Below are 24,908 nucleotides of genomic sequence, written 5' to 3' on the forward strand. Positions count from 1 at the left end.
CAGAACAACAAGCTTTTACTGTATTTTCACACATATAACGCGCGCGCTATACACGATTTTACAAACCGTGCATAACCTTGCGCGTTGTACAAATTTTTTTTAACATAGTTCCCCCCCCCCCCCCCGACGTCCGATTCACCCCCCCCCCCGCAGGACAGCTCGCACCCCCACCCTGAAGGATCGCTCGCATGCACCCCCACCCCGAAGGACTGCTCGCACGCACTCCCACCCACACCTCCACCCTGAAGGACCGCTCGCACCCTCACAGCCTCCCGACCCCCCCCCCCCAATCATGTAGAAACTCCTACCGGTGTCCTGCTGCTTCCTCTTGGCGGTCCCAGCCCTTCTGTGAACCCTGTGCCTGCGCTGCTTCCTCTTCCGGCGGTCCCGCCCTTTCTTAAATTATGGATCTTAGCTTCAAAGTACTAAGCTAAACGCCTCTGCTGATGGTGGACTTTCTGACCTTGATCTTGCTTTAGATTCTGTATTAAAGAGATTATTAACTAATTTAAATAACTCTTTACTATTTATATTAGATTTTCCTACTTTTTGAGCTTACTATTTAGTTCATTTCTCCCTAATCAAGGTTTTCTAATTCCTTATCTCTAATCTCCATATTGGTTTATCTTCCCCCTTGCCTGATCTTCTCCAAATTTTCTCACTAATCTTTTTAACTCTAATAATTCATTGTCATTCCATTTGTTTGATGTTCTTGTTATTTTTAAATATGTTTTGAGTGGTGCTATTTGATCTAATATTAATAATCAAGAATCATTCCAAGCCGATAAAAAAATTCTCCTCTTGACCTGAGGTTAATAATAAATCATAATGGGCCCAAAATTCAACCTGATTGTTTTCTCTGCTCTTGCCAGAGCAAGTGGTAGTATCACCTTCAGATTGTACCTGTGGAGAATTAGTGGCCCATCAGCATGTGTGCATGTGTTTTATGTTCTGTGATTCTATCAGATCTCATTGAACAGTATTGAAGGTTACACACTCTGGTGATGCAGTGTCTACCAAGGCCCATCAGTTCTGCTATGTATTTGAATAGAGAACTCCTTCATTCTAGATGATGGTGTTTTGGAGAGTAGGAAGGAACTTATTCCTGTTTCTTTTACCATTGCAGGGGGTACAGGGTGGCCGTGCAAAACGCTACTCTTCCCAGCGGCAGAGGCCTGTACCTGAGCCTGCTCCCATGCACATCAGCATCATGGAAGGGCACTATTATGATCCCTGTGAGTCTCTCCCCTCACTTGTTTGATGTTTTCTCACTTCCCTCTGGGCTTCTGTTGAATTATTTTTTTTCTATCTTTCAGTGCAATTCCAGGGCCCAATTTATGCACACAGTGAGAGTCCTGCACCTCTTCCTCCCCAGGGTATGATTGTGCAGCCAGAAATGCATCTCCCCCACCCAGGTAGGTAGTTTTGACCTTTAGTTAGCATGCATTGTGCTGACTTCAGGTAAAATCCTTTTCAGGTTGGTTGCAATAGCATATCTCTTTGTGTTTTTCAGGGAGAGTTCTGATTATGTAGATCCTTTCTTCTTGCTGCTGTTTTACTGGGGTTTTTGTTTAGTTCAATTTGTTTATTCTTGTTCATTTAACAACACGCATGTTAATGGCAGATTACAATAGCCGTAACGAAACTGCAATATAAAATAAATATAAAAATGATACAGTCCCAAAAAAATTCCAAGCAAAGCATAAAACAGGATAACCTAGACTTGCAAGATTGGCTTCTCATCCAGGGTGTCTTTGAAATAGCCTTGTCTTCAGAGAATATCTGAAAGTCATATGTTTGTTTTAACATTTAGGAGGGTTATAGTCATTTTTGTGTATTAGTGGCCAGTTATAAAATTTCAACTAGCTTAAAAATCATGCATTGACAAGATGGTATATATTTTGCCAGTAGACATGTACATTTGCAGAATTGGTACATTCATGCCTCAGTAAAATGCAGTGTTTATGCACCTTTGTCATCTACGCTGCAATGTAGGTCCAATCTCTGCTGCTTTTCACCAGGATTTTATACAGATTCACGTGTGCCTATGCATATGTATAAAATAATGCCAAAGTGCAAAGCTACTTGCCTTTTTTTTAAATTAATTAATTTACTTTTCAAAATAATTTTTTCAAGCATTAAACACTTGTACAGAAAGAAAGAGTAAGCAAATATCTTGAATTATATCATGAATTAAACAAAGGAAACAACAATATGCTAAAAGGCACTGCAGACAAATGGAAAGAAACTGGAAAAAAAATAACCAACATCAATCCAAAATAGCATGGAGAAGTCTTATCAAACAATACAAGACCAAGCTCAAGGTAAAAAGAAAAGATTACTACTCCAAGCTGGTAGGCACGGAGTCTATAGACTCAAAAAAACTTTTCAACCTAGTAAAAAACCTCACCGACACCAAACCTTACCTAGCAGCTCAAGGAAAGCACCCACCAACAGCCACCCAACTCGCAGACCACTTCAAAAACAAGATCACAACAATCAGGACTATCTTCAATAACACACGACCCCACCTTGTCGAGATAACAACAAATCCCCCAATAGGAGAAGCCATTGCAGCAGACAGGATCTGGACTGAATTCCCTGCAGTAAACTGGACAGATATGAATCGACTCTACAAAAAAATACAGTCAAGCCTCATGCGACCTGAACCACTGCCCCTCATATCTGATAACTAACGCCACCCCCAAATTTAGGGCCAGCCTCATGCAATGGATCCAAATTACTCTCACTGAAGGTCAATTCCCGCAGCACCTAGGAGAAATCATAATCACTCCAATTGTGAAGGATCACAAAGGCCTAATAGACAACCCCGCTAACTATAGACTCATCGCCTCAATACCAATATATGTCAAAATTATAGAAGGACTCGTTGCCCAATACCTCACAAATTACCTGGAAGACCACAATCTTCTCCACCCCTCTCAATCGGGGTTCAGAGCCAACCACAGTACGGAGACCCTACTAGTAACCCTACTAGACACAGCCCGACAGCACCTCAGCAAAGGCAGAAGGATGCTGATAATTTAATTTGATCTATCTGCAGCATTCGATCTGGTTGACCACACCATCCTACTACAGACACTAAAAGCTATAGGGATTTCAGGCAGGGTATATAACTGGTTCCAAGGATTCCTTAAAACCAGATCTTATAGAGTTAAATCAAACAATCTTAAATCAGATCCATGGTCCAACCCCTGCGGGGTACCTCAAGGATCACCACTCTCACCTACTCTCTTCAACCTCTTTTTATCCTCTCTGGGTTCCACCCTAGACAGCCTAAATGTAACCTCTTTCAGCTACGCTGATGATATCACCATACTTCTACCCTTCGATTCTCCTGACCCCACTTCTACAGAAAAATTGGAAAAAACCCTACAAGCAGTGGAAAAATGGATGACAGACCACAAACTGAAACTGAACACGGACAAAACAAAATTTCTACTCCTCGAAAAGGATAAGAACCCCTCCACCACAGAACTAGAAATTAACTCCACCAAATACCATATACAACCCACCCTTAAACTCCTGGGAGTAACAATAGACAGATGCTGCACAATGCAAGCCCATATCAACAAGACCACCCAGAGAGCATTTCTAGCCATGTGCAATTTACATAAAATCAGAAAATTCTTCGACAAAGAGCAATATAGGCTCATAGTCCAATCCCTAGTATTAGGTCTACTGGACTACTGCAACATCCTCTACCTGCCTTGCCCTGCAACAATGATAAAACAATTATAGACAATCCAAAACACTGCACTCAGACTGATCTACTCGCTAAGAAAATTTGACCACGTCATCACTGCCTACCTAGACTCACACTGGTTACCAATACAAGCGCGAATCCAATTCAAATTATACTGTCTATTATTCAAAGCAATAAATGGCTCAGCCCCCAATTACCTAAACAACCGCCTGAACCAAAATCTCGCCGCTAGACAAAGAAGATCTAAGACTCCATTTCTTTAGCACTCTCCAGACCAGTAGAGGTTAACTTTACGAATGGGTATATATCTAATCATGACCAGCAGGTGGAGACTGAAAACAAAACTTTGGGACAGTATATCCTAGCCCCTCCTCTCTATTTCCCTCAGTCTTCTTTCAGTCTCCAGCAGGTGTTGATGTGATCTGTACCCATCTCTCTTGGTAGGGCTGTTGGAATTTGTTTAGGGGGTTTATTGTCCCTGTTTTTAGCCGGACGGAGCTTGGGCGGACTCTGTTTGGGGGTTCGTCCGACCTCGGGGGTGTCAAACCCGGCGGGTCACGAGCGGGGTCCCTCCCCCCACTTCCTCCACCTCCCCACATTTTTTTAGAGGAGCCTCAGCAGTATCCCTTGCCCCCTAAATCAAGCAAGGCATATTGCTTCGAGAGCCTGTGGAGTCTGTTCTGTAAAAAAAAAAAAAAAAAAAAATCCTGAGGTAGTGCTGGTCTGAAGGGTTGTTTCCCTTTAAGAAAACTGTATTTTACTGTATTTTTTCATGTAACCAGCACTTTTTTATAGCTAGGTCGCGTATGGAGCAATTGTGCCCTTCTCCGGGGGAGTAGGACACAATTTTAGTCCAGCCGCGAGGCACTCGCGGCCGGCCTGAACTCGGCGGTTTGGGTCGGTGAGGTGGTGGAGCTCCGTCGGCAGCGGCTGCAGGCGCCCAGAGCTCCCCGCCGATGGTGCCTCGCGAGTCGGCTTGGAGCAGTGGGGAAGCCCGGTCTTCCACAACCGCCCACGGAGGGATTCCCCGAAGGATTCCCTCTCAGCTGATTTTTTGACAGCTGATGCCGGCTTGCCTGCTTTAGCGGCTGAGACTATTCAGGTTTCTCAGCCGCTTCAGGCTATGGAGGGAGCTTTTTTGGCGGGAAAACCGCCATCTTCTCTGTCTGGCCCCTCCATTTTGTCTTCCACCTCAGGTGACCTTCCCCCTGTTTTGACTATGCAGGGGCAAGGTTCTGCTGGGTCCCCTGCTGTGGCAGGGAGTCCCTTGGGACCCTCGGGGGGTTTTTCTCCTGAATTTTTCTTTTCTTTATGCAGAGCCTATTTTCAGGCGGCTGGGGGTCCCGGTTGCGCCCAGGGGGTTTCGGGGGGTGGGTTTTCCTCCGCGCTCCCTGCGGTTTTGCCTCTTTCGTCTGGCGTGACGTCCCCTCCGCCGCCTCCCTTGTCCAAGCGTCCGCGGGTGTCGTGGGACGAGAATTTGTGGTCGGAGGAACGGGTCGGTCTGGAGGAGGACCTGGACCCTTCTGAGGAGTTCCAGGACTCTCTGGAGGGGACGGAAGCTGGCGGCGGGTTGTCGGATTTCCCGTTCTCCAGTGACGAGGCGTCCGTGGTGCGCCTTTTTCAGAAAGATGAGCTGCCTGACCTTATTCAACAGGTTTCTACGGTTTTGCGTTTTGAGGACGCGCCGCAGGAGACTCCGCGTGTGGGGGACCCCCTGTTACGGGGGATCCGTTCCGTTTCCCGCTCTTTTCCTATGCATCAGGATATTCGGGATATTATTCTGGAGCAGTGGAAAATGCCGGAGGCGCCGTTTCGGCTGGCGCGCAGCATGGCTCGCCTGTATCCCATTCCTGAAGGGGATCGGGCTACGTTAGCTTCGCCAGTCGTGGATGCGGTGGTCTCGGCAATTTCCAAGCGGCATACCGTGCCTGTTGAGGGCGGTTCTGCCTTGCGGGACCCTGAGGAGCGCAAATTGGAGAGCATCCTTAAGCAAAATTTTCAGGTCTCTGCCTTTGGGGTCCAGGCGGCTATTTGTGGGGGACTGGTCGCTCGCGCCGTGTTTCGGTGGGCGGAGCGTGTCTTGGATCGAGAGTCTGATGACTGGTCTCTGGTGGATCAGGAGGTAGCGAAGATTGAGATGGCGGCCTCATTCCTCTCAGATGCTCTTTATGACTTGGTGCGGATCTCGGCTAAGTCTATGGCTTTTGGCGTGGCCGCACGGCGTGTGTTGTGGCTGCGCGCTTGGGCGGCGGATGCTGCGTCCAAAGCTAGGCTTACTAAATTTCCCTTTCGGGGGTCGTTTTTGTTTGGAGAGGACTTGGATAAGTTGATTCAGACTCTGTCGGACTCGAAAGTTCCCCGTCTGCCGGAGGACCGTGCCCGCCCGGCGTCTCGGGGGGGTGCGGCCCGGGGGCGTTTGCGGGATTTTCGCAAGTATCGCCCTGGGCGTGGGGCTGCTTCTTTCCAGTCTCCGGGATTTTCCCGGGGTCGGTTCTTCCAGCGCATGCAGCCCTTTCGGGGGGCCCGTCGGGGGGCAGGGAATCCCTCCGCCGGTTCCCCCGCTTCCCGTCCTGCACAATGACGCCTTGCCGGCGCCCCCTTTGGTTCCGGTGGGGGCTCGGCTGCGCGAATTTTTCCCCAAATGGGCCGAGATCACGTCCGATCAGTGGGTCCTGGAGGTGGTGCGGGACGGTTATGCCCTGGATTTCGCCCGCTCTCTGCCGGATTTTTTCCTCGCTTCTCCGTGTCAGACTCCGGGGAAGACGCAGGCTTTTCGCCAGACCCTTCAGCGCTTGCTAGATCTCAGGGCAGTTGTTCCGGTGCCCCCTCCGGAGTGGGGCACGGGCAGGTACTCCATTTACTTTGTGGTGCCCAAAAAGGAGGGGACTTTTCGGCCCATCCTCGATTTAAAAGGGGTCAACAGGGCTCTCAAGATTCCCTCTTTCCGTATGGAAACTCTGCGGTCGGTCATTCTGGCGGTTCAGCCGGGGGAGTTTCTCACTTCTCTCGATCTGACGGAGGCCTACTTGCATGTTCCCATTCGGGCCTCTCATCAGCGTTTCCTGCGCTTTGCGATCTTGGGTCGGCACTTTCAGTTCTGTGCGCTTCCCTTTGGGCTGGCCACGGCTCCTCGGACGTTCACCAAGGTGATGGTGGTCGTCGCGGCAGCCTTGCGGTCGGAGGGTATCCTGGTACACCCCTACCTGGACGACTGGTTAATTCGGGCAAAGTCGTTGCAGGAAAGCTCCCGGGTTACTGCTCGGGTGGTGGAGTTTCTCCGGTCGCTGGGCTGGGTGGTCAACCTTTCCAAGAGTCGGTTGGTCCCGGCTCAGCGTCTGGAGTACCTAGGGGTGCTGTTCGACACCTCCTTGGGGAAGGTCTTCCTCCCAGAGGGCCGGGTGAGCAAATTGCAATCACAGATTCGCCTGCTTTTGGCGTCCCGGTGTCCTCGGGCGCGAGATTTCCTCCAGGTCTTGGGGTCGATGGCGGCATCCCTGGACGTGGTGAGGTGGGCGCGGGCCCACATGCGTCCTCTCCAGTATGCTCTGCTCCGGAGGTGGTCTCCCCAGAGGCACGGGATGGATGTTCCGGTTCCCCTGCAAGGCTTGGCGCGCTGCAGTCTGCGTTGGTGGCTCCAGACCCCTCACCTAGTTCAGGGGGTGGGTCTGGATCTCCCGCAGTGGACGGTGCTCCTGACGGATGCGAGTCTCCTGGGTTGGGGGGCTCAGTGTTTGGGTCACTCAGCTCAGGGCACCTGGTCCGCGGAGGAGGCCGCCTGGTCGATCAACGTGTTGGAGACCAGAGCGGTCCGTCTGGCGCTGTTGGCTTTCCACTCCCTGTTGCTGGGCAAGTCGGTCAGAGTGCTGTCGGACAATGCCACGGCGGTGGCTTATGTCAATCGTCAGGGGGGCACCAAGAGCACTCAGGTGGCGCAGGAGGCGGCTCTGCTCATGGTTTGGGCGGAATCCCATCTGCTGGACCTCTCGGCCTCTCATATAGCCGGGGTAGAAAATGTTCAGGCAGACTTCCTCAGTCGTCACTTCCTAGATCCAGGAGAGTGGTGTCTCGGCGCCGAGGCGTTTCAGTTGATAGTGCAGGCTTGGGGGCAGCCCCTGATGGACCTGATGGCCACGGGTGGCAACGCCAAAGTGCCCCGCTTCTTCAGTCGTCGCAGGGACGGTCTGGCCGAGGGTCTGGATGCTCTGGTCCAGCAGTGGCCAACGGAGGGGCTGTTGTATGGGTTCCCTCCTTGGCCGCTGGTGGGCAGGGTGCTTCTTCGCATTGTTCACCATCCGGGTTTGGTGGTGCTGGTGGCGCCGGATTGGCCTCGCCGTCCGTGGTATGCGGATCTGGTGAGGCACCTGGTAGCGGATCCTCTTCCTCTGCCTCTCTCGGACGACCTTCTGATGCAGGGTCCCATTCCCATGTTCGACCCGTCTCCCTTCTGTCTTACGGCGTGGCTCTTGAAAGGGGTCGCCTTAGCAAGAAGGGATATTCAGACAAGGTGATCTCTACACTGTTGGGGTCCCGGAGGCTTTCTACCTCTCGGGCTTATGTGCGGGTTTGGCGTCTCTTTGAGGAATGGTGTCGGGCGCGGGGAGTGACCTCTTTTCGCGCTTCTCTGCCTAACATTCTGGAGTTCTTGCAGGATGGCCTGGATAGAGGCCTGGCTTGGTCTTCTCTCCGGGTTCATCTTGCGGCCCTGTCGGCTTTTCGAGGGTTGGTGTCAGGTCAGCGTTTATCGGCTCTTCCTGATGTGATTCGGTTTTTGCGGGCGGCCAAGTTGCTTAGGCCTCCCCTACGGCCCTCGGTTCCCTCTTGGGATCTTAATCTGATTCTCTCTGTTTTGGTGCGTCCGCCTTTCGAGCCCTTGGACGACTGTTCTTTGAAGGACCTTACTTTGAAGGCGGTCTTTTTGGTGGCCATTACTTCTGCTAGGCGTGTTTCTGAGCTGCAGGCTTTCTCTTGTAGGGCTCCCTTCTTGGAGTTTTCTAGGGAGCGGGTCGTCTTGCGGCCTGTTCCTTCCTTTCTGCCGAAGGTTGTTTCTCCTTTTCATGTCAATCAATCGGTGGTTCTCCCGGTCTTGGGTGGTCGGGAGGGCTCTTCTGAGCAACGGCAGCTGCGCAAGTTGGATGTCGGTCGGGTCCTTCGCTCTTATGTGCAGCGGACCCAGGAATTCCGGAAGTCCGATCATCTCTTTGTCCTCCTGGCGGGTCCTCGTCGGGGAGCTGGCGCTTCTAAGGCTACTATTGCGCGCTGGATCAAGGAGACGATTGCTTCCGCTTATCTTCTGAAACAGCAGCCTGTTCCGGAGTTTCTCAAGGCTCATTCCACTCGGGGTCAGGCGGCTTCTTGGGCTGAGTCGTCGCTCGTGCCTCCAGTGGATATTTGTAAGGCTGCGGTTTGGTCCTCCTTGCATTCCTTTGTTCGTCATTATCGGGTTGATGTGCAGGCGCGTCGGGACGCGGTGTTCGGTGAGCGTGTACTGGTATCGGCCCTTCGGGGGTCCCGCCCGTGAGAGGGACTGCTTTGGTACGTCCCATTCGTAAAGTTAACCTCTACTGGTCTGGAGAGTGCTAAAGAAGGAGAAATTAGGTTCTTACCTGCTAATTTACTTTCTTTTAGCTTCTCCAGACCAGTAGAGGTCCCCACCCTGTCTGTTGTTGTTGTTGTTGGGCTGTTGCGCGGGCAGTTTTTGGTTTTTGCTGCGGGTTCTAGTATTTTTCTAGGGCCGGGGAGAAGTGAAGAACAGCGGCTGTGGCTCGGCTGGCTTAGCTGGCGAGCTGTGGGGACATTCTTCCTTCGGGAATTTCTCCTCTGCATTTTCCAACAGCATTTTGGGTATGTTATTTGTTACTCCTTTCGGAGTATTGTTTTTTCTCTCTGTTGTTTTCCAGTTCTTGGTTCTGCTTGGCTATTCGGCAGACTGAGGGAAATAGAGAGGAGGGGCTAGGATATACTGTCCCAAAGTTTTGTTTTCAGTCTCCACCTGCTGGTCATGATTAGATATATACCCATTCGTAAAGTTAACCTCTACTGGTCTGGAGAAGCTAAAAGAAAGTAAATTAGCAGGTAAGAACCTAATTTCTCCTTACCTATCCCCCACTCAAAGACACCCAGCGTAAGAAGATGTTTGATAGTCTGCTAGCGACGCAAGCAGCGAAATTGGACCATGCCATCTCCAACCTGCTGATGACAACAAGCGATTTCAAATCTTTTCGCAAAGAAATCAAAACCCATCTATTCAAAAAATTTATACAGATATCATAACCCCAACCTGGATTCCCCTCAGTGTGACTCCCCCATCCTCCCTTCTTCACCAGTTACTCTTCCCCTCAAAGCCCAAGCTTGTCAACTGCTTCCCTAACTGCATATATACTGAAACTGCACTATATACTATCTGTATAGCATCCCGAATTGTATATGTATGTAATGTAATGTAATTTATTTCTTATATACCGCTACATCCGTTAGGTTCTAAGCGGTTTACAGAAAATATACATTAAGATTAAAAATAAGAAAGGTACTTGAAAAATTCCCTTACTGTCCCGAAGGCTCACAATCTAACTAAAGTACCTGGAGGGTAATAGAGAAGTGAAAAGTAGAGATAGAGGAAAAATAAACATTTTAACAAGACAGCATTGATCTAAATACTTTGGAAGGTAGAAGAGAGGAGAAAAAGGAATAGATGCAGAAGGGGGAACCGTTGAACAGTAGAATTCTGGAGAAATTTAAATGATAGAAATAGAACAAAACAAAGACAAAAGGCAAAACAATAGATAAGATTAAAGATAAATCATAAGCTGGAAAGAAAAAGAAAAATAAAACTTTGTCTTCAATCCATGGTTTCAGCGTCATTGATGAAGTGGAGCAAGTAAGTTTAGGAGGAGCGATGACGCTTCCAGAAAAAGAGCCTCCCCAGGGAAGAGACTATATATCCACTGAAAAAGCCCAATCCTCCTTGCCGTATCCCAATTCCTAAACTATACTACACCATTCTTCTTGTAACTCTTCTGGAAAACTCCAGAAGTCTCTTTGTAATCATCCTGGAAATGTCCAGATGTCTCTTTTGTAATCCGCCCAGAACTGCAAGGTTGAGGCGGAATAGAAATCAGTAATGTAATGTAATGTAATCTGTCTCAAGTCTTCGAATTAGAGATTCAAGATTACTTCAGAAGAAAACAAAAAGTATCAAACCTACTTGCCTTTTTAAATTAGATGCCAGGTGCCCCCTCCTAATGTCTTGAGATCTCAGCGTATGAGTGCTAGCCAATCTCAAAGAAATATTTTTTCAGCAATAGTAACTTCAGATGCTTTGCAGGAGTGTTGATGTTCTGTGGGGTTTTTTTTTTTTTTTGGGGGGGGGTTTGCAATGCTTCTTTACTCTAGAAAATAATTAAAAGATACATAATTGTTTGGCCAGGTTCATAAGCAACAGCAAGGGAGTAAACTGAGATTTATAGGAAGTTAAAATCAGCATTGTGTCTGCTGGTGGAGGAGATCTTCAGAAGATTGTTCACAATGATTTGTGAGAACAGAGGATCATTTTGAAGTAGAAAAGGTTAAGGAAAGAAAGCTTTGAACAGGTCTATTCTGCATTGTGACTGTGCCAGAACCCCTTGTTTAGGTAACACAAGTAGATGGGAAAATATGAAGAAGATCTGTGGGAGTCCATGTATAATTTGAAAGAGAATTAACATTTTTTTTATTTTTTAAAATCTTTATTCATTTTCAATTCTTCAACAAGTATACAATGTTATAATGAATAATATACAGAGTCAACATTTTTTTTTAAAAATACAGGTTTATACAGGAATAGGAAAAGGAGTTTAAAAAAGAGCAATCAGAAGTGACATAGATCAGGAATTTTGAAGGGCTGCAGATGTTTGATTGATACTTTGATAATGGAACACACCTATAGAATACTATATAGATGATACACTCTAACCTACCAAGGGTGGGCTATGGGAGCAGACACGGTACTACTCAAAAGGGTCCTGAGAAGAGCGACTAAGATAGTTAAGGGACTGGAGGAGTTGCCGTACAGTGAAAGATTAGAGAAACTGGGCCTTTTCTCCCTCGAACAGAGGAGACATGATTGAAACATTCAAGATACTGAAGGGGATAGACTTAGTAGATAAGGACAGGTTGTTCACCCTCTCCAAGGTAGGGAGAACGAGAGGGCACTCTCTATAATTGAAAGGGGATAGATTCCGTACGAACGTAAGGAAGTTCTTCTTCACCCAGAGAGTGGTAGAAAACTGGAACGCTCTTCAGGAGTCTGTCATAGGGGAAAACACCCTCCAGGGATTCAAGACGTACGCAGGTAGAGCTAGTCTCAGGACGCTGGTCTTTGACCAAGGGCCGCCGCATGAGCGGACTGCTAGGTACGATGGACCACTGGTCTGACCCAGCAGCGGCAATTCTTATGTTCTTACCCCTGGTGCAAACAGGGCTGTGGTCCACATGCATGAGGCCATTGGCTCTGTTGGTTTCCGCCCCCTCTGACGACAATTTCCTGTTCTAGGGCATGGGACTGTAAGAGCTAACGGCTGCTTGTATGTGAGCCACAGCTCCACAACTGCTCTATGCACCCCCTCACACACTGCCTGGAGGAGGTAGGTGCCTCATCCTGAGTGGCCATCAAGCGAGGTACACCTCTGATGAATGACCTTTTAAAGCTCAAAAATAGTTATCCAGGGTCTCTGATGCTGAAAAGGTTGTTTAGGGGAGGGGTCTCATTTGCATATTTGGTGGTTGTGGCCCAAGTAATGGATTATTGGAAGGCAGAACGAAGTAGCAGGGAATGATTTGAGGACGGACCCAAAGGTTTTGTTACTGAGAATCTGAGGATTAGTTTTGGGGGTTGAGGGGGTTGGGCATTGAGGGGATATTTTTAGGTATGGGGCAATTGCAGGGGTGGTAGATTTTGGAGATGGGACAGTTTGCAAGGTATTACAGCATTAGGGTGTATAGCTTATGGGATAGTTGGTGGGATAAAGTTGAAGGGAGCAGTTTAAAGGGTTTTGGGTAAGTTTGAGGGGTTAACTTTGGGAGTGAGGGCAGTTTGTGGGGGTTGGTGCAGTGGAGAAGGTTAACGGGGTGGGGGCAGTTGTTGGGAGGTAAATTTGTGGAGTGGGCAGCTTACAAGGTGATGCTAACATGCACATGTTTCAGTTCCAGGTTTACATCCGCACCAGTCACCAGCTCCTATGACAAACCCCAGCTTATACCCTCCACCAGTCTCCCTTCCTCCTGGACAGCCCCCACCACAACAGCTGCTACCACCACCTTATTTTTCTCCAGCTGGGGTCATGAACTTTGGGAACCCTAGCTATCCATACACCCCAGGAGCCCTACCACCACCACCTGCACCACCTCATCTGTACTCAAACACACAGGTAATGGGAGTGGGGAGGGAGGATACAATTCAGTTATTGTCCCTTTACTGCTAACAGGTTAATTGTGGTATAAGTTAGATATACTTTAATCCATTTAGGGAGAGGCATTTGGATGGGGGAGTTTCCTGCTATAAAGTTTAATTGGCTGTTATCCTCTTTTCAGATAAACCTTGCTCTACTCTGTTTTTCGTTTCCTCTATCTGCAGATCAGTGTGGGGGATGGGAGATTGGTTGCTCCCAGCTTTCTGGGCTCTATAGCACCTCTGAGAGCATCCTGTTGCTTGCACCCAGCCTAATGATTCTGATGTTTGGGTCTCACTGCCTGTATCACTGGATTGATGCCATTCATAAAATGATACAACCCCAATATTAAACACTCATTGTGAATGTCATCGGTTAACCATTTGAGGAGGAAAAAGCCTCAGAACTCTCAATGAGCACTACACTTGTGCTTCTCACAGTCCATAGTGCTCATTGAGAGCTCCGAGGCTTTTTCCTCATTGTTTGGTTAATTGGTGATATTCTATCCTATTTGTGTACTTTATATAACGCCCTATATACTTAGAGCGGTTTACATTCAATTAAGGCTATTTACAGTCAAATAACAGAGTCAAACAGTAATAAAATCCCTCATAAAAACTTAATGGTCTATAAAATTGAATGCTGTTGAAAAAAGCCAGGTTTTCATCATCTTTCGAAAGGCAAGATAGATCAGAAATTACCTGAGGCAATGTATTCCACAAAGAGAATCCCACATGAAAATGCCCTTTTTCTTGTAGTTGTTAAATGGATACATAGAAACATGATGGCAGATAAAGGCCAAATGGCCTATCTAGTCTGCCCATCCAAAGTAACTATTATCTCTTTCTCTCTCTGAGAGATCCCACATGTCTATCCCAGGCTAATAAGATCGATCTCTAAATTCTTGGAACCTAAATCTCGTAACATTCTCATCCATTCTTTAGTTATATCAAAGATCGATTATTGTAATTCCTTATTAATTAACATCACTCAAAAAGAAAAACGACGTCTTCAAATCATACAAAATACCGCTATCAAATTGATTTACAATGCAAAGAAATTTGATCACGTTACACCTTTATTGATCGAAGCTCATTGGCTTCCTATAAGCCATCGTATTTTATATAAGGTATTGTTGCTTATATTTAAAACTCTAACCTACCATGAGCCCCAGTTTGTATCAAGAATGTTAATCCCTTACAACCCCATTCGTTCTTTAAGATCATCCTCCCAAAATTTGTTAGTCATACCCTCTTTGAAAACAATAGGAACAAGAAGATCAGACATGTTCTCTGTCATGGGCCCACAATGGTGGAATTCTCTCCCTCAATACATTACCATCGAAAGAGATTTACATTCTTTTAAAAAATCCTTGAAAACATACCTTTTTAAAGATGCTTTTAATTCTTAATATTATTTAATCTATTCTTAGCATTTTAAATTTTAATCTAACCCTTTCCTTATGTTTTTCCCCCTATATGTTTTCTTAACTAAGACAGATGTAATCTTTTCCCTCTCTTTCTCTCCACCTCAAGTTTGTCCTGTCTCAAATTATGTTATTGAGTTGTAATTTTACTCTTAATATTTTATGTTTTATTTTTGTACATCGCTTTGTAAACAGATTTAGCGATATATCAAATGTTAATAAACCTTGAACCTTGAATTCAGACACAATCTCTTGCTCCACCACCTCTTCTGGGAAACTATTCCATGCATCTACCACTCTTTCTGTAGAAAAGTATTTCCTTAGATTACTCCGGAGCCTATCGCCTCTTAACTTCATCATGCAGAGTTTCCTTTCAAATGAAAGAGACTTGACTCATATGCATTTATATTACGTAGGTATTTAAACGTCTCTATCATAATCTCCCCTCTCCCGCCTTTCCTCCAAAGTATACAGATTGAGATCTTTAAGTCTGTCCCCATATGCCTTATAATGAAGACCACATACCATTTTAGTAGCCTTCCTCTGGACAGACTCCATCCTTTTTATATCTTTTTTTAAGGTGCGGCCTCCAGAATTGTACACAATATTTTAAATGAGGTCTCACCAAAGTCTTATACAGGGGCAGCAATACCAACTTTTATCCCAGGACAAGAAGGCAGCATATTCTCTACTTGTGGGTGACGTCATCTACGGAGCCCCGAGCGGACAGTCTCACAAGCAAACTTGCTTGAAGATCTTCAAGCTTGCGAGTGTACCGCGCATGCACGTGTGCCTTCCCGCCTGAGTCAGGGCATGCATGGCCTCAGTTCTTAGTTTTCCGCGGAGCCAGAAGCCCTGTTCCTCTGCTCTGCGCAATCGCTAAGTGCCTCTAGCACTGTAGCTTGCTCCTTTTTAGTTTTCAATCGGATGAGTCGCTGTGCGGTGTGTTTCTTAAAAAAAAAAAAATAAAACATTTGAAACTCTTATTATTCCTGTTCGTCGTTGACCCGGGAGCCCCGGGTCCGACTGATCTGCCAGGCTTCATGTGGCCACAGCAGTGTTTTTGACCCTATGTCCTGGCCTGCTACCGGGTTTAAAAAGTGCACTCGGTGTGGTCGGGTTATTTCTATTACCGACCCTCATCGTTAGTGCATTGAGTGCTTGGGGGGCCGATCACTGGACTGAATCCTGCCCGCGCGTGTTACTCTCCAGCCGTGGGCACTTCGTAGAAGGCAGATGAAGGTCCTCGATCTCTTTGGGGCCATAGACCCTTTGATCGGTGCGGCCTCAGTCTCGACCTTGTCGAAATTGCCCTCTTCCACCAAGGCGACTGCTCCGACGAGACCCTCAGCTTCGGGTAAGTCTCCTCTTCCTCCCTAGTGAAGAAGCCTTCCCTGTGGTCTCATGTGGGTGCAGTGGTCCAAGCCCCGTCGAGACCTTCCTCCAAGCGTGCCGCCACACAACAGGAATACTCTTCCTTGAGGTCGCCCTCGTTGGAGCGCACTACTGCACCTGCCCGACCAGATCCAATGGTCTCGGTGCTGATCATCGAGGACATGTTGAAGGCCATCCTGAAGACTCAGATCTCATCGGTCTTGAGCCAGCTTACCCCTGCCTCGACCCTGCTCTCAGCAGGCCCCATGGGATCGGTCTCGCCGGCTGTCTTCCAGTGGTTCTTCCCCTGCTGCTTCGAGGCTGGGAACCCCAACCTGTGAGCCTCGATCGAAGCACTTGACGAAGTCTGCCTTGTTCTCGAGGCACCCGCCCTCTAAGCGGCCGAGGGACTTGCGATGGGGTAGGTCTCCTACCCCGTGCACCTCAAGGTCCATCGAGGCATCGGTGCAGCCGAGACACAAATCTCGTTCTCGAAGGTCGCCCTCCATGTCTGTCTTTCCGAGGCGTGGCTTTTCGACCCCCCCCTCATATGGTGCTCTAGCAAGTGCTTGCAGGACCAAAGTAAGATTCCATGATGGAAAGGGGAGTCATACTGGAGGATGTAAATGCAAAGCTCCCTATAGAAACCTGGCCACATCTGGGTGCGAAGACAAGGACTTCTTGTTCACTTGAGGTCTAAAGCATGAAAGACCTGTTACTTGAACTTTGAGGGAGCCTACTGCCAGCCCTTTTTCAAGCCCCTCCTGTAGGAATGCTAGGACCAAAGAAATTGGAGCCACAACCAGGTTTATGGTTTATGCTACCATTCCTCCTGGAAGGGAAGGGAAAACTATGGACAAGTTCGGACGCTGCATCTATCAAAATGCCATAATGTCCTCTAAAGTCCTTAATTACAATTTCCATTTTGTCACTTATTTTGAGTTCCTCATTGCTCTTTTGCCTAAATTTCTCAGTTATTTAGACACTCAAAAGCACTTTGAATTTCAAGAAGTCATAGCTTCTCTATCACAGCTCAGATTACATCTACTTCAGTCTTCTTACGATGCCTTTGAGTTGTCTGCCAGGGCGTCTGCTTGTTCTGTAGCAATGCGCCGCCTTGCCTGGCTTCATACCATTGATATGGATCCTAATCTTCAGGACCACTTGGCTAATGTTCCTTGAGGCAGCCACCAAGAAATTGTCTGACCATGAAAAATCTTTTGCTTCTATTGTCAGACCTAATTCAAAGCCAGATCCTGCCAAACCTATACGCCCTCCTCCTATTTACCAAAAGCGTTTTGCTCCAAGAGCGACTCCATATACTCGCCCTCCTCCCAAGAAACAGCAGACTCAGAAGCAACAGAAACCTCAACCTTCTGCTGTACCTACACAGCCTTTTTGACTGTTTAAAACAGAGCAAAACCTCCACCGTTCTGTCTCTGAATTTTCTTCCCCCTATTGGAGGTCGTCTCCATCATTTTTACCACCGATGGGAGACAATAACATCCGACCTCTGGGTGCTGTCAATCATCAGGAACGGATACTCTCTTCATTTCAATCAGGTTCCACCAGAGCTTCCTCCAAGAGAGTATCCTTCCAATCCATCCCAGACCGCCCTTCTTCTTCAGGAAGCTCAAGCTCTGCTTCATCTCCATGCCATTGAGCCAGTTCCTTTGGAACAGCAGAACAAGGGGTTTTACTCCCGTTACTTCCTTGTTCCGAAGAAGATGGGCGATCTGCAGCCCATTTTGGATCTCAGGACTCTCAACAAATGTTTAGTCAAAGAAAAATTTTGCATGTTATCCCTGGCATCCCTTTATCCCCTCCTAGATCAGAATGACTGGTTATGCTCTCTGGATCTCAAGGAGGCTTATACTCATATTCCCATTCATCCGGCCTCCCATCCATATCTCATATTTCGGCTGGGGAATCTGCATTATCAATACAGAGTGCTATCCTTTGGCCTGGCTTCATCTTCCAGAGTGTTCACCAAGTGTCTGGTAGTGGTAACCTCAGCTCTCAGAAACCATGGTCTTCAGATATTTCCCTACCTGGACGACTGGCTCTTCAAAATTCAACAACTCAAGGGGTTACTGTAGCAACTCAACGGACTACGTGGTTCCTACAGAGTTTGGAATTTGAAATCAACTTTCCCAAATCCCAACGTCAACCCTCTCAGAATCTACAATTCATCGGAGCTGTTCTGGATACTATCCAATTCAGAGCATTTCTTCCGCAACAACGTCTGGAAGCTCTCCTTCAACTCTGTCATACAGTGTCTTCCCGCTCCTCCAAATCAGCAAGACACATAATGGTACTTCTGGATCACATGGCCTCCACAGTACACGTGACTCCTTTTGCCAGACTTCACCTCAGAATTCCTCAGTGGACCCTGACATCTCAGTGGACGCAGATTTGTGACCCACTTTCTCAAGGCCACTGGACCAGTACAGATCGTCAGTGTCACATCAGTCTGTTTGAACTAAGTGTGATTTTCAAGGCTCTCAAAGCTTTTCAACATCTTCAAGACCAAGTAGTCCTCATTCAGATGGACAACCAAGTCGCCATGTATTATGTCAAACAGGGAGGGACGGGATCTTCCTCCCTTTATTAAGAAGCTCTGAAGTTTTGGGACTGGGCAATCCGCCACAACACCTTCCTCAAAGCTGTCTACATCCAAGGGGCAAAAAATTGCTTGGCGGACAACTTGAGTTGTTTTCTGCAACCTCACGAACGGACACTCCATTCCTCACCTCTTCAACACATTTTTTCACAGTGGGGAACACCTCAGATAGATCTCTTTGCAGCTCCCCACAACCACAAATGGCCTCAAATCCGCTGCAGGATCTATTCTCCTTATCGCCTCGGGCAGATGCTTTTCTTCTGGAATGGACGAATCTCTTCCTGTATGCATTCCCTCTCATTCTCAAGACTCTTGTCAAGTTGAAGAACGACCATGCCACCATGATTCTAATTGCTCCTCGGTGGCCGAGGCAACCTTGGTACTCCCTTGTACTTCAACTCAGAAGCAGGAAGCCATACCTTCTACCAATTTTTCCATCTCTGCTCACACAGAGTCAAGGATCTCTGCTCCATCCCAACCTGCAGTCTCTGCACCTGACAGCTTGGTACTTGTCAACATAACTCCTCTTCAGTTTTCTCAATCTGTAAGAGACATTTTAGAGGCTTCTAGGAAACCTACCACTAGACAATACTATCACCAAAAATGTACTAGATTGTTTTTCTCACGATAAGGAGCCTCAACATTCCTCCTTATCTTCTGTTTTAGACTACCTTTTGCACTTATCCACCTCTGGCCTCAAGTCTTCATCGATCCGAGCCCATCTCAGTGCAATTGCTGCTTTCCATCAGCCTATTGAAGGAAAATCCCTCTCTGCTCATCCGGTGGTTTCCAGATTCATGAAAGGACTTTTCAATGTCAAACCTCCTCTCAGACCACATCCAGTGGTTTGGGACCTCAATGTTGTTCTTACTCAATTGATGAAGCCTCCATTTGAACCAATGTCTTCGGCTCATCTGAAGTATCTCACTTGGAAAGTGGTGTTTCTCATTGCCCTCACTTCTGCTCGAAGAATCAGTGAGCTTCAAGCTTTAGTTGCTGATCCACCTTTCACTGTGTTCCATCATGACAAGGTACTCCGTACTCATCCTAAATTCCTACCTAAAGTGGTTTCGGAATTTCATCTCAACCATTCCATTATTCTTCCAGTGTTCTTTCCAAAGCCTCATTCTCATCCTGGAGAATCAGCTCTTCATACTCTGGACTGTAAACATGCTTTGGCCTTTTATTTGGAACCCACCAAACCACACAGAACTGCTCCTCAATTTTTTGTCTCCTTCGATCCAAATAAGTTGGGACATCCTATCTCTAAGCGTACCATCTCCAAATGGATGGCTGCTTGTATCTCTTTCTGCTATGCCCAGGCTGGATTACCCCTACAAAGTAGAGTCACAGCCCATAAGGTCAGAGCAATGGCAGCTTCAGTAGCTTTCCTCAGATCTGCACCTATTGAGGAAATTTGCAAGGCTGCTACTTGGTCCTCGGTTCATACTTTCACTTCTCACTTTTGTCTGGATGTTTTTTCCAGATGGGTTGGCAAGTTTGGCCTGACAGTATTACAAAATTTATATTCCTAAATTGCCAACACTCGCACCATCCCATTCTGGTTAGCTTGGAGGTCACCCATATGTGAGAATAGGCTGCCTGCTTGTCCTGGGATAAAACACAGTTTCTTACCGTAACAGGTGTTATCCAGGGACAGCAGGCAGCTATTCTCACAACCCACCCACCTTCCCTGGTTGGCTTCTCTGCTAGCTATCTGAACTGAGGAGATGCGCCCTGTGCTGGCGGGAAGGCACTCGCGCATGCGTAGTGCGGCTGACTCGAAACTTCTAGTTTCTACAAGAAAGTCTGCTTGCGAGGCTTCCGCATCAGGGCTCCGTCGATGACGTCACCCATATGTGAGAATAGCTGCCTGCTAAACTAAACTAAACTAAACCTTAGGTTTGTATACCGCGCCATCTCTGCGAGCGTAGAGCTCAGACGGTTTACAGAGTTAGGATAGAAAGGAACTACAGTGAAGGGTTATAGGAGAGGAACTAAGAAGATAGAGAGGGACAAGGGTACCAGAGACCTGCTGTCCCTTATGAGTGGCTTAAGGTGACATAGGTAAGGGTAAGCTAGATGCGCATCTCTTATGAGAAGCTTAGAGTGATATGGGGACTAATACTATGCCAGGGTACACCTGGCGGTACCTCCGCGTGTGCGGATCGCCGGACTTGATGGATCTAGGGTCTGTTCCAGAGATGGCACTTCTTATGTTCTTATGGATAACACCTGTTACGGTAAGTAACTGTGCTTTCTGTCTCCCTGTCCCACTTTTCTTTCTTTCTGTTTCCCTTCTTTCTCTCTCCCTGCCTGCCCCCTTTCTTTCTTTGTCTTTCTTTCTTCCTGTCCTCCCCCAAGCTACTGCACCGCCATCGGGGAACAGGCCCCGAAATCGCACACCACCGAGTTGTGAGCTCTCCCTGCTACCTGACGCGGTAAACAGAAGCGCCGGGCTGACAAGCCTTCCCTCTGACGTCAATTCTGACATCGGAGAGGAAGTTCCGGGCCAGCTAATTGCTGCCTGACTGGCCCAGAACTTCCTGTCCGACGTCAGAATTGATGTCGGTGGGGGGGAGGTGTGTGGAAGCTGGTCGGCTCAGCGCTTCTTTTTAACGTGTCAGGAAGCAAGTAGAAGGCGAAAGCAACATGAGTCTATCGATCGACTCGTGTTGCCTTCACGATCTACTAGTCTATCGCGATCGACCTTTTGGGCACCTCTGGAGTAATATGATCAGTTTTCTTCTTAAATGAAGTTAGCTTCGCTGCCATGTTTTGAACTAACTGGAGCCTTTTAAGATCAACCGCGGGCAGGCTCTCATAAATAACACATTACAGTAGTAGTAGCAAAAATTGACTTCACTAGATTCTCCTTAGTCAAAAGTGACCGCAGCTGACGAATGTTACACCGTTGGAAATAGCATGATTTAACTATTAAATTAAGTTGTTTGTCAAATTTCAACTCTGAATTACAGTAAACTCCCAGTGTATTGATTTCTGATGTGAAAAGAATTAACTAGCCTTTCATTTTTGGTTGAATCAAAAGCGGATTTTGTTTCCTAGATATCCAAAGAGCAGAACAGTTATCAATGATAAGCAATAAATCATGATCTTGAAACCAAGTCCCCAGAAGATCTAAGTGATAGTTAAGTTATTTCATGTCATTGTCTGATTCTTCTTCATGAAAACTGTAACCTTGTTGGACTGTATCATTTGATGAATGGTTATAAGGTCCCTCAATCCTCTTTCCTTTGTATTTGTTGGTTAGCACTGGATTGATGGTCTATTTTTGTTTGTTTTTAATCCCAGGCACAATCTCAGGTGTATGGAGGGGTGACGTATTACAATACAGTACATCAGCAGGTGCAGCCTAAACCTTCCCCACCACGAAGAACGTCTCATCCAGTCACTGTCAAGCCACCACCACCTGAGGTAACCCTGCACAACTAGCTTCTGATCTATGGATGTCAGCATTTGGTAATTCCATGAGTAAATAATACCCAGAACCTCTAGAGCAGGGATGTCAAAGTCCCTCCTTGAGGGCTGCAATCCAGTTGGGTTTTCAGGATTTCCCCCATGAATATGCATGAGATCTATTTGCATGCACTGCTTTCATTGAATGCTAATAGATCTCATGCATATTCATTGGGGAAAACCTGAAAACCCGACTGGATTGTGGCCCTCGAGGAGGGACTTTGACACCCCTGCTCTAGAGCATCCTGAGTCTGAGCAAGTTACTAGAGCCATTTCAGGTTGGCTGTGGTCTTACAGCTTGGGGTAGTGTTAGGACTGAAGTCTGATGGTTCCTTAAGCTATCCATCCTGTTTCTGATGGTGGCCAATCTGGTTTATTAGAACTGGAGGTCCCTTTTATAGATTATCCACTGTCAAAAGTAAAAGTCAATAGCGTCTGATGGGCCTATTTTCCAAAACTGGTCCAAAACCTTTTTAAACGCAGCTAGCCTACTCAGGTTTTCTCATTTTGTAAACTGTACGGAGATTGTAGGTGAATGATGGCAGTTATCACTTGTGCAACTTTTGAGTGCTGGCAAGCAATACCATGCTCACTGGTCAAAGCAGTTGCAGATTCTCTCTGCTGCCCCTCCCTCTTGTATCTGAACAATGTTTTTAGATTAGCAGAGATTGAGATACCTAGGGATAGCAGTAATCGTGCAAGTTGGGCTTCCCTGTTTAACACTCATTTATTATATGTAGTAGTTTAAAGGGCTGCGGTCTTTTTCTGTTTTCAGGAGAACTACAAGGAGAAGACAAGTACATAGATTCTGGCTGCTCAAGGACATAACCTGCAGAGAGCTATGAGAACATCCCTTCCTCCCTTCAGCCTGACATCACCAAGGCACAATGATCAGTTTCCCATGCACTCAACATCACACACTGTGTGTTGCTGTGTTTCTCACATGCTGTAGGGGGACTTAGAAGGATCAGGAGTGAAGAGAGAGAGTTGGATGCCTACAGGAGAGAGTAGAGTCCCAAATCCTTCAAAGTGAGGATACAAACATTTCTGAGGGATGACTTTTATCCCTTGTACAGATCTGTGCTCAGTGATGAGTGTAAATGATACAGGCTGTATAATTCATATCATCTGTCCAGCCAGTTACTTCCTTTATCTACCCAGTTCCTAGATGCAGTGGCCAGTGGTGAGCAGGATTTGATCAGAGCATCCCAGCTGCATTCATACGGGTCCCATGGAAGGTTCATTGTTAAAAATCAACTGCCCGTATCTCAAAGGTTGGATTAAATAGATTATTATTTCAATTAACTTGTGCATGGGAGTTGGGGTTTGTCTGTTCATTTTTTCTCTTTAGAACTTCTGTAAAAGGATAACTACATGTTAGAAAAGCAACATCTTTAGTGCCTTGATTCAGTTATGTGCCAGATTTGAGTTTGCTCTTCAATCTGATTAGAGCCAAGGCACTGCTGTAGTGTTACCACCACTAGAAATGTTGCTTTTGCTCAATCACTTTTTTTTTTTTTATTAGTCTCACCTTTTCTCCCGAATCCTCTTTTCCTTATATCCGGGGTACCCGAGCCCATTATTGACCTCTGTTAACACAGTGTGCTGGGAGGAAGAGCCTAAACATTCCATATGGTGCAGAATCCGTGATCTCTTTCACACTATACTGAACAGTACAACATGTTTAGAAATCCCTTTTCTCTTGTCTGTTCCCTCTTGTGCTTCAGGCCTCTGCTGCTGTGCCTGTCATTTAATTTCCTTGTGCGACTTGAAAGTTGTCAGTCAAGTGGCTGTACCATTTGGACCTTTGCATAACTAACTGGTACCTGACCTCATCCTCTTATTACTCCAAAATCTGTCAGCTTACATGCAAGTCAGGTTCCACTGTATGCACTGAAAAGCTGTGGGTCTCCGTCCCTCCTATTTTAGTCATTAGCTTTATGTTCAGTGTTGCTGGTGTGCATCTTGCAGTCAAAATCTAGGCAAGCCATCTCCAAGTATGGCTTATGGATTGGAATTCAAATCTCATACCCTCCCTACATGGCTGTAGAGCCAGCAGTGCCATAGCCAAGCATCTGGGTCTTAAACAAGTTCCTGAAGAGAGCGACCACAAGTGAAATGAAGCTTTCCGCAATCTAAGACCCTGCTGCAGGAGTGAATGACAAAAGAGGAACCTTGGTGCTTTTAATTTCTACCGAGTTACTTAAATAGTTGTTTTGAAGTGTTGCTGTCCCTGTGATTCAGGATTTTGGAGACAGGCTCTGGTTGTTCTTTCCATGCACCTGACAATTTTGGGCACATAGCTTTTTGTTTTGTTTGTTTTGCAATTTAATCATTTATCTGTTTTGAATTAGAAAAGTCAAATGCATTATATACCCCCAAACCTTTGTTTTATTTGTCTGCCTTAAGGCTTCATAATGTATTTAACATATTGGTCCTGTTTACTCCTCTGACCTAACAACACTGTGATGATTCCTTCATTTGAATTCAAGGTCTGTATAGTTGTAATCTGTGTTTTGTGGTGAGTCAGTGGAAATAAGAATAAAAGTTTAGAAAGGTGAATATTGTCTTTATTTTTTAAAATTTATTTTTTGAAACCTTGAGCTACAGGTTTCTTTCCTGATTTTATTGCTGGACTTTTCTTTTCAATTCATGGATGAACCTGGGAAGTGGAGTGGAGGCATAACCTAATGGTTAGGGCACTGGGCTGACTCTCAGGAAAGCAGAGTTCAAATCAAAGCCTACTGCTGCTCTTTGTAATCTTGGCAAGTCACTTAACCCTCCATTTCTTCAGATACAAGATTAGATTATAAGTCCTCCAAGGATGGCAAAATACCTGAATGTAACTCACCTTGAGCT

At 46.5% G+C, this 24,908-nt stretch overlaps 1 protein-coding gene across 1 annotated transcript in view; it reads left to right on the forward strand.

Moving 5' to 3' along the window:
* CASC3 (CASC3 exon junction complex subunit) overlaps positions 1 to 24,611 on the forward strand; it is a 46,133-nt gene extending 21,522 nt beyond the window's left edge. Inside the window, exons 9-13 of the mRNA XM_033918881.1 lie at positions 1,127 to 1,235; positions 1,317 to 1,415; positions 12,905 to 13,128; positions 21,885 to 22,007; positions 22,825 to 24,611. Coding sequence (XP_033774772.1) covers positions 1,127 to 1,235; positions 1,317 to 1,415; positions 12,905 to 13,128; positions 21,885 to 22,007; positions 22,825 to 22,854 — 585 coding nt within the window. The 3' untranslated portion in view covers positions 22,855 to 24,611. The remainder of the gene's footprint in view (positions 1 to 1,126; positions 1,236 to 1,316; positions 1,416 to 12,904; positions 13,129 to 21,884; positions 22,008 to 22,824) is intronic.
* The last annotated feature ends 297 nt before the right edge of the window (positions 24,612 to 24,908 follow it).

This window comes from Geotrypetes seraphini, chromosome 13 (genome assembly GCF_902459505.1).
Source record: "Geotrypetes seraphini chromosome 13, aGeoSer1.1, whole genome shotgun sequence".
NCBI lineage: Eukaryota > Metazoa > Chordata > Amphibia > Gymnophiona > Dermophiidae > Geotrypetes > Geotrypetes seraphini.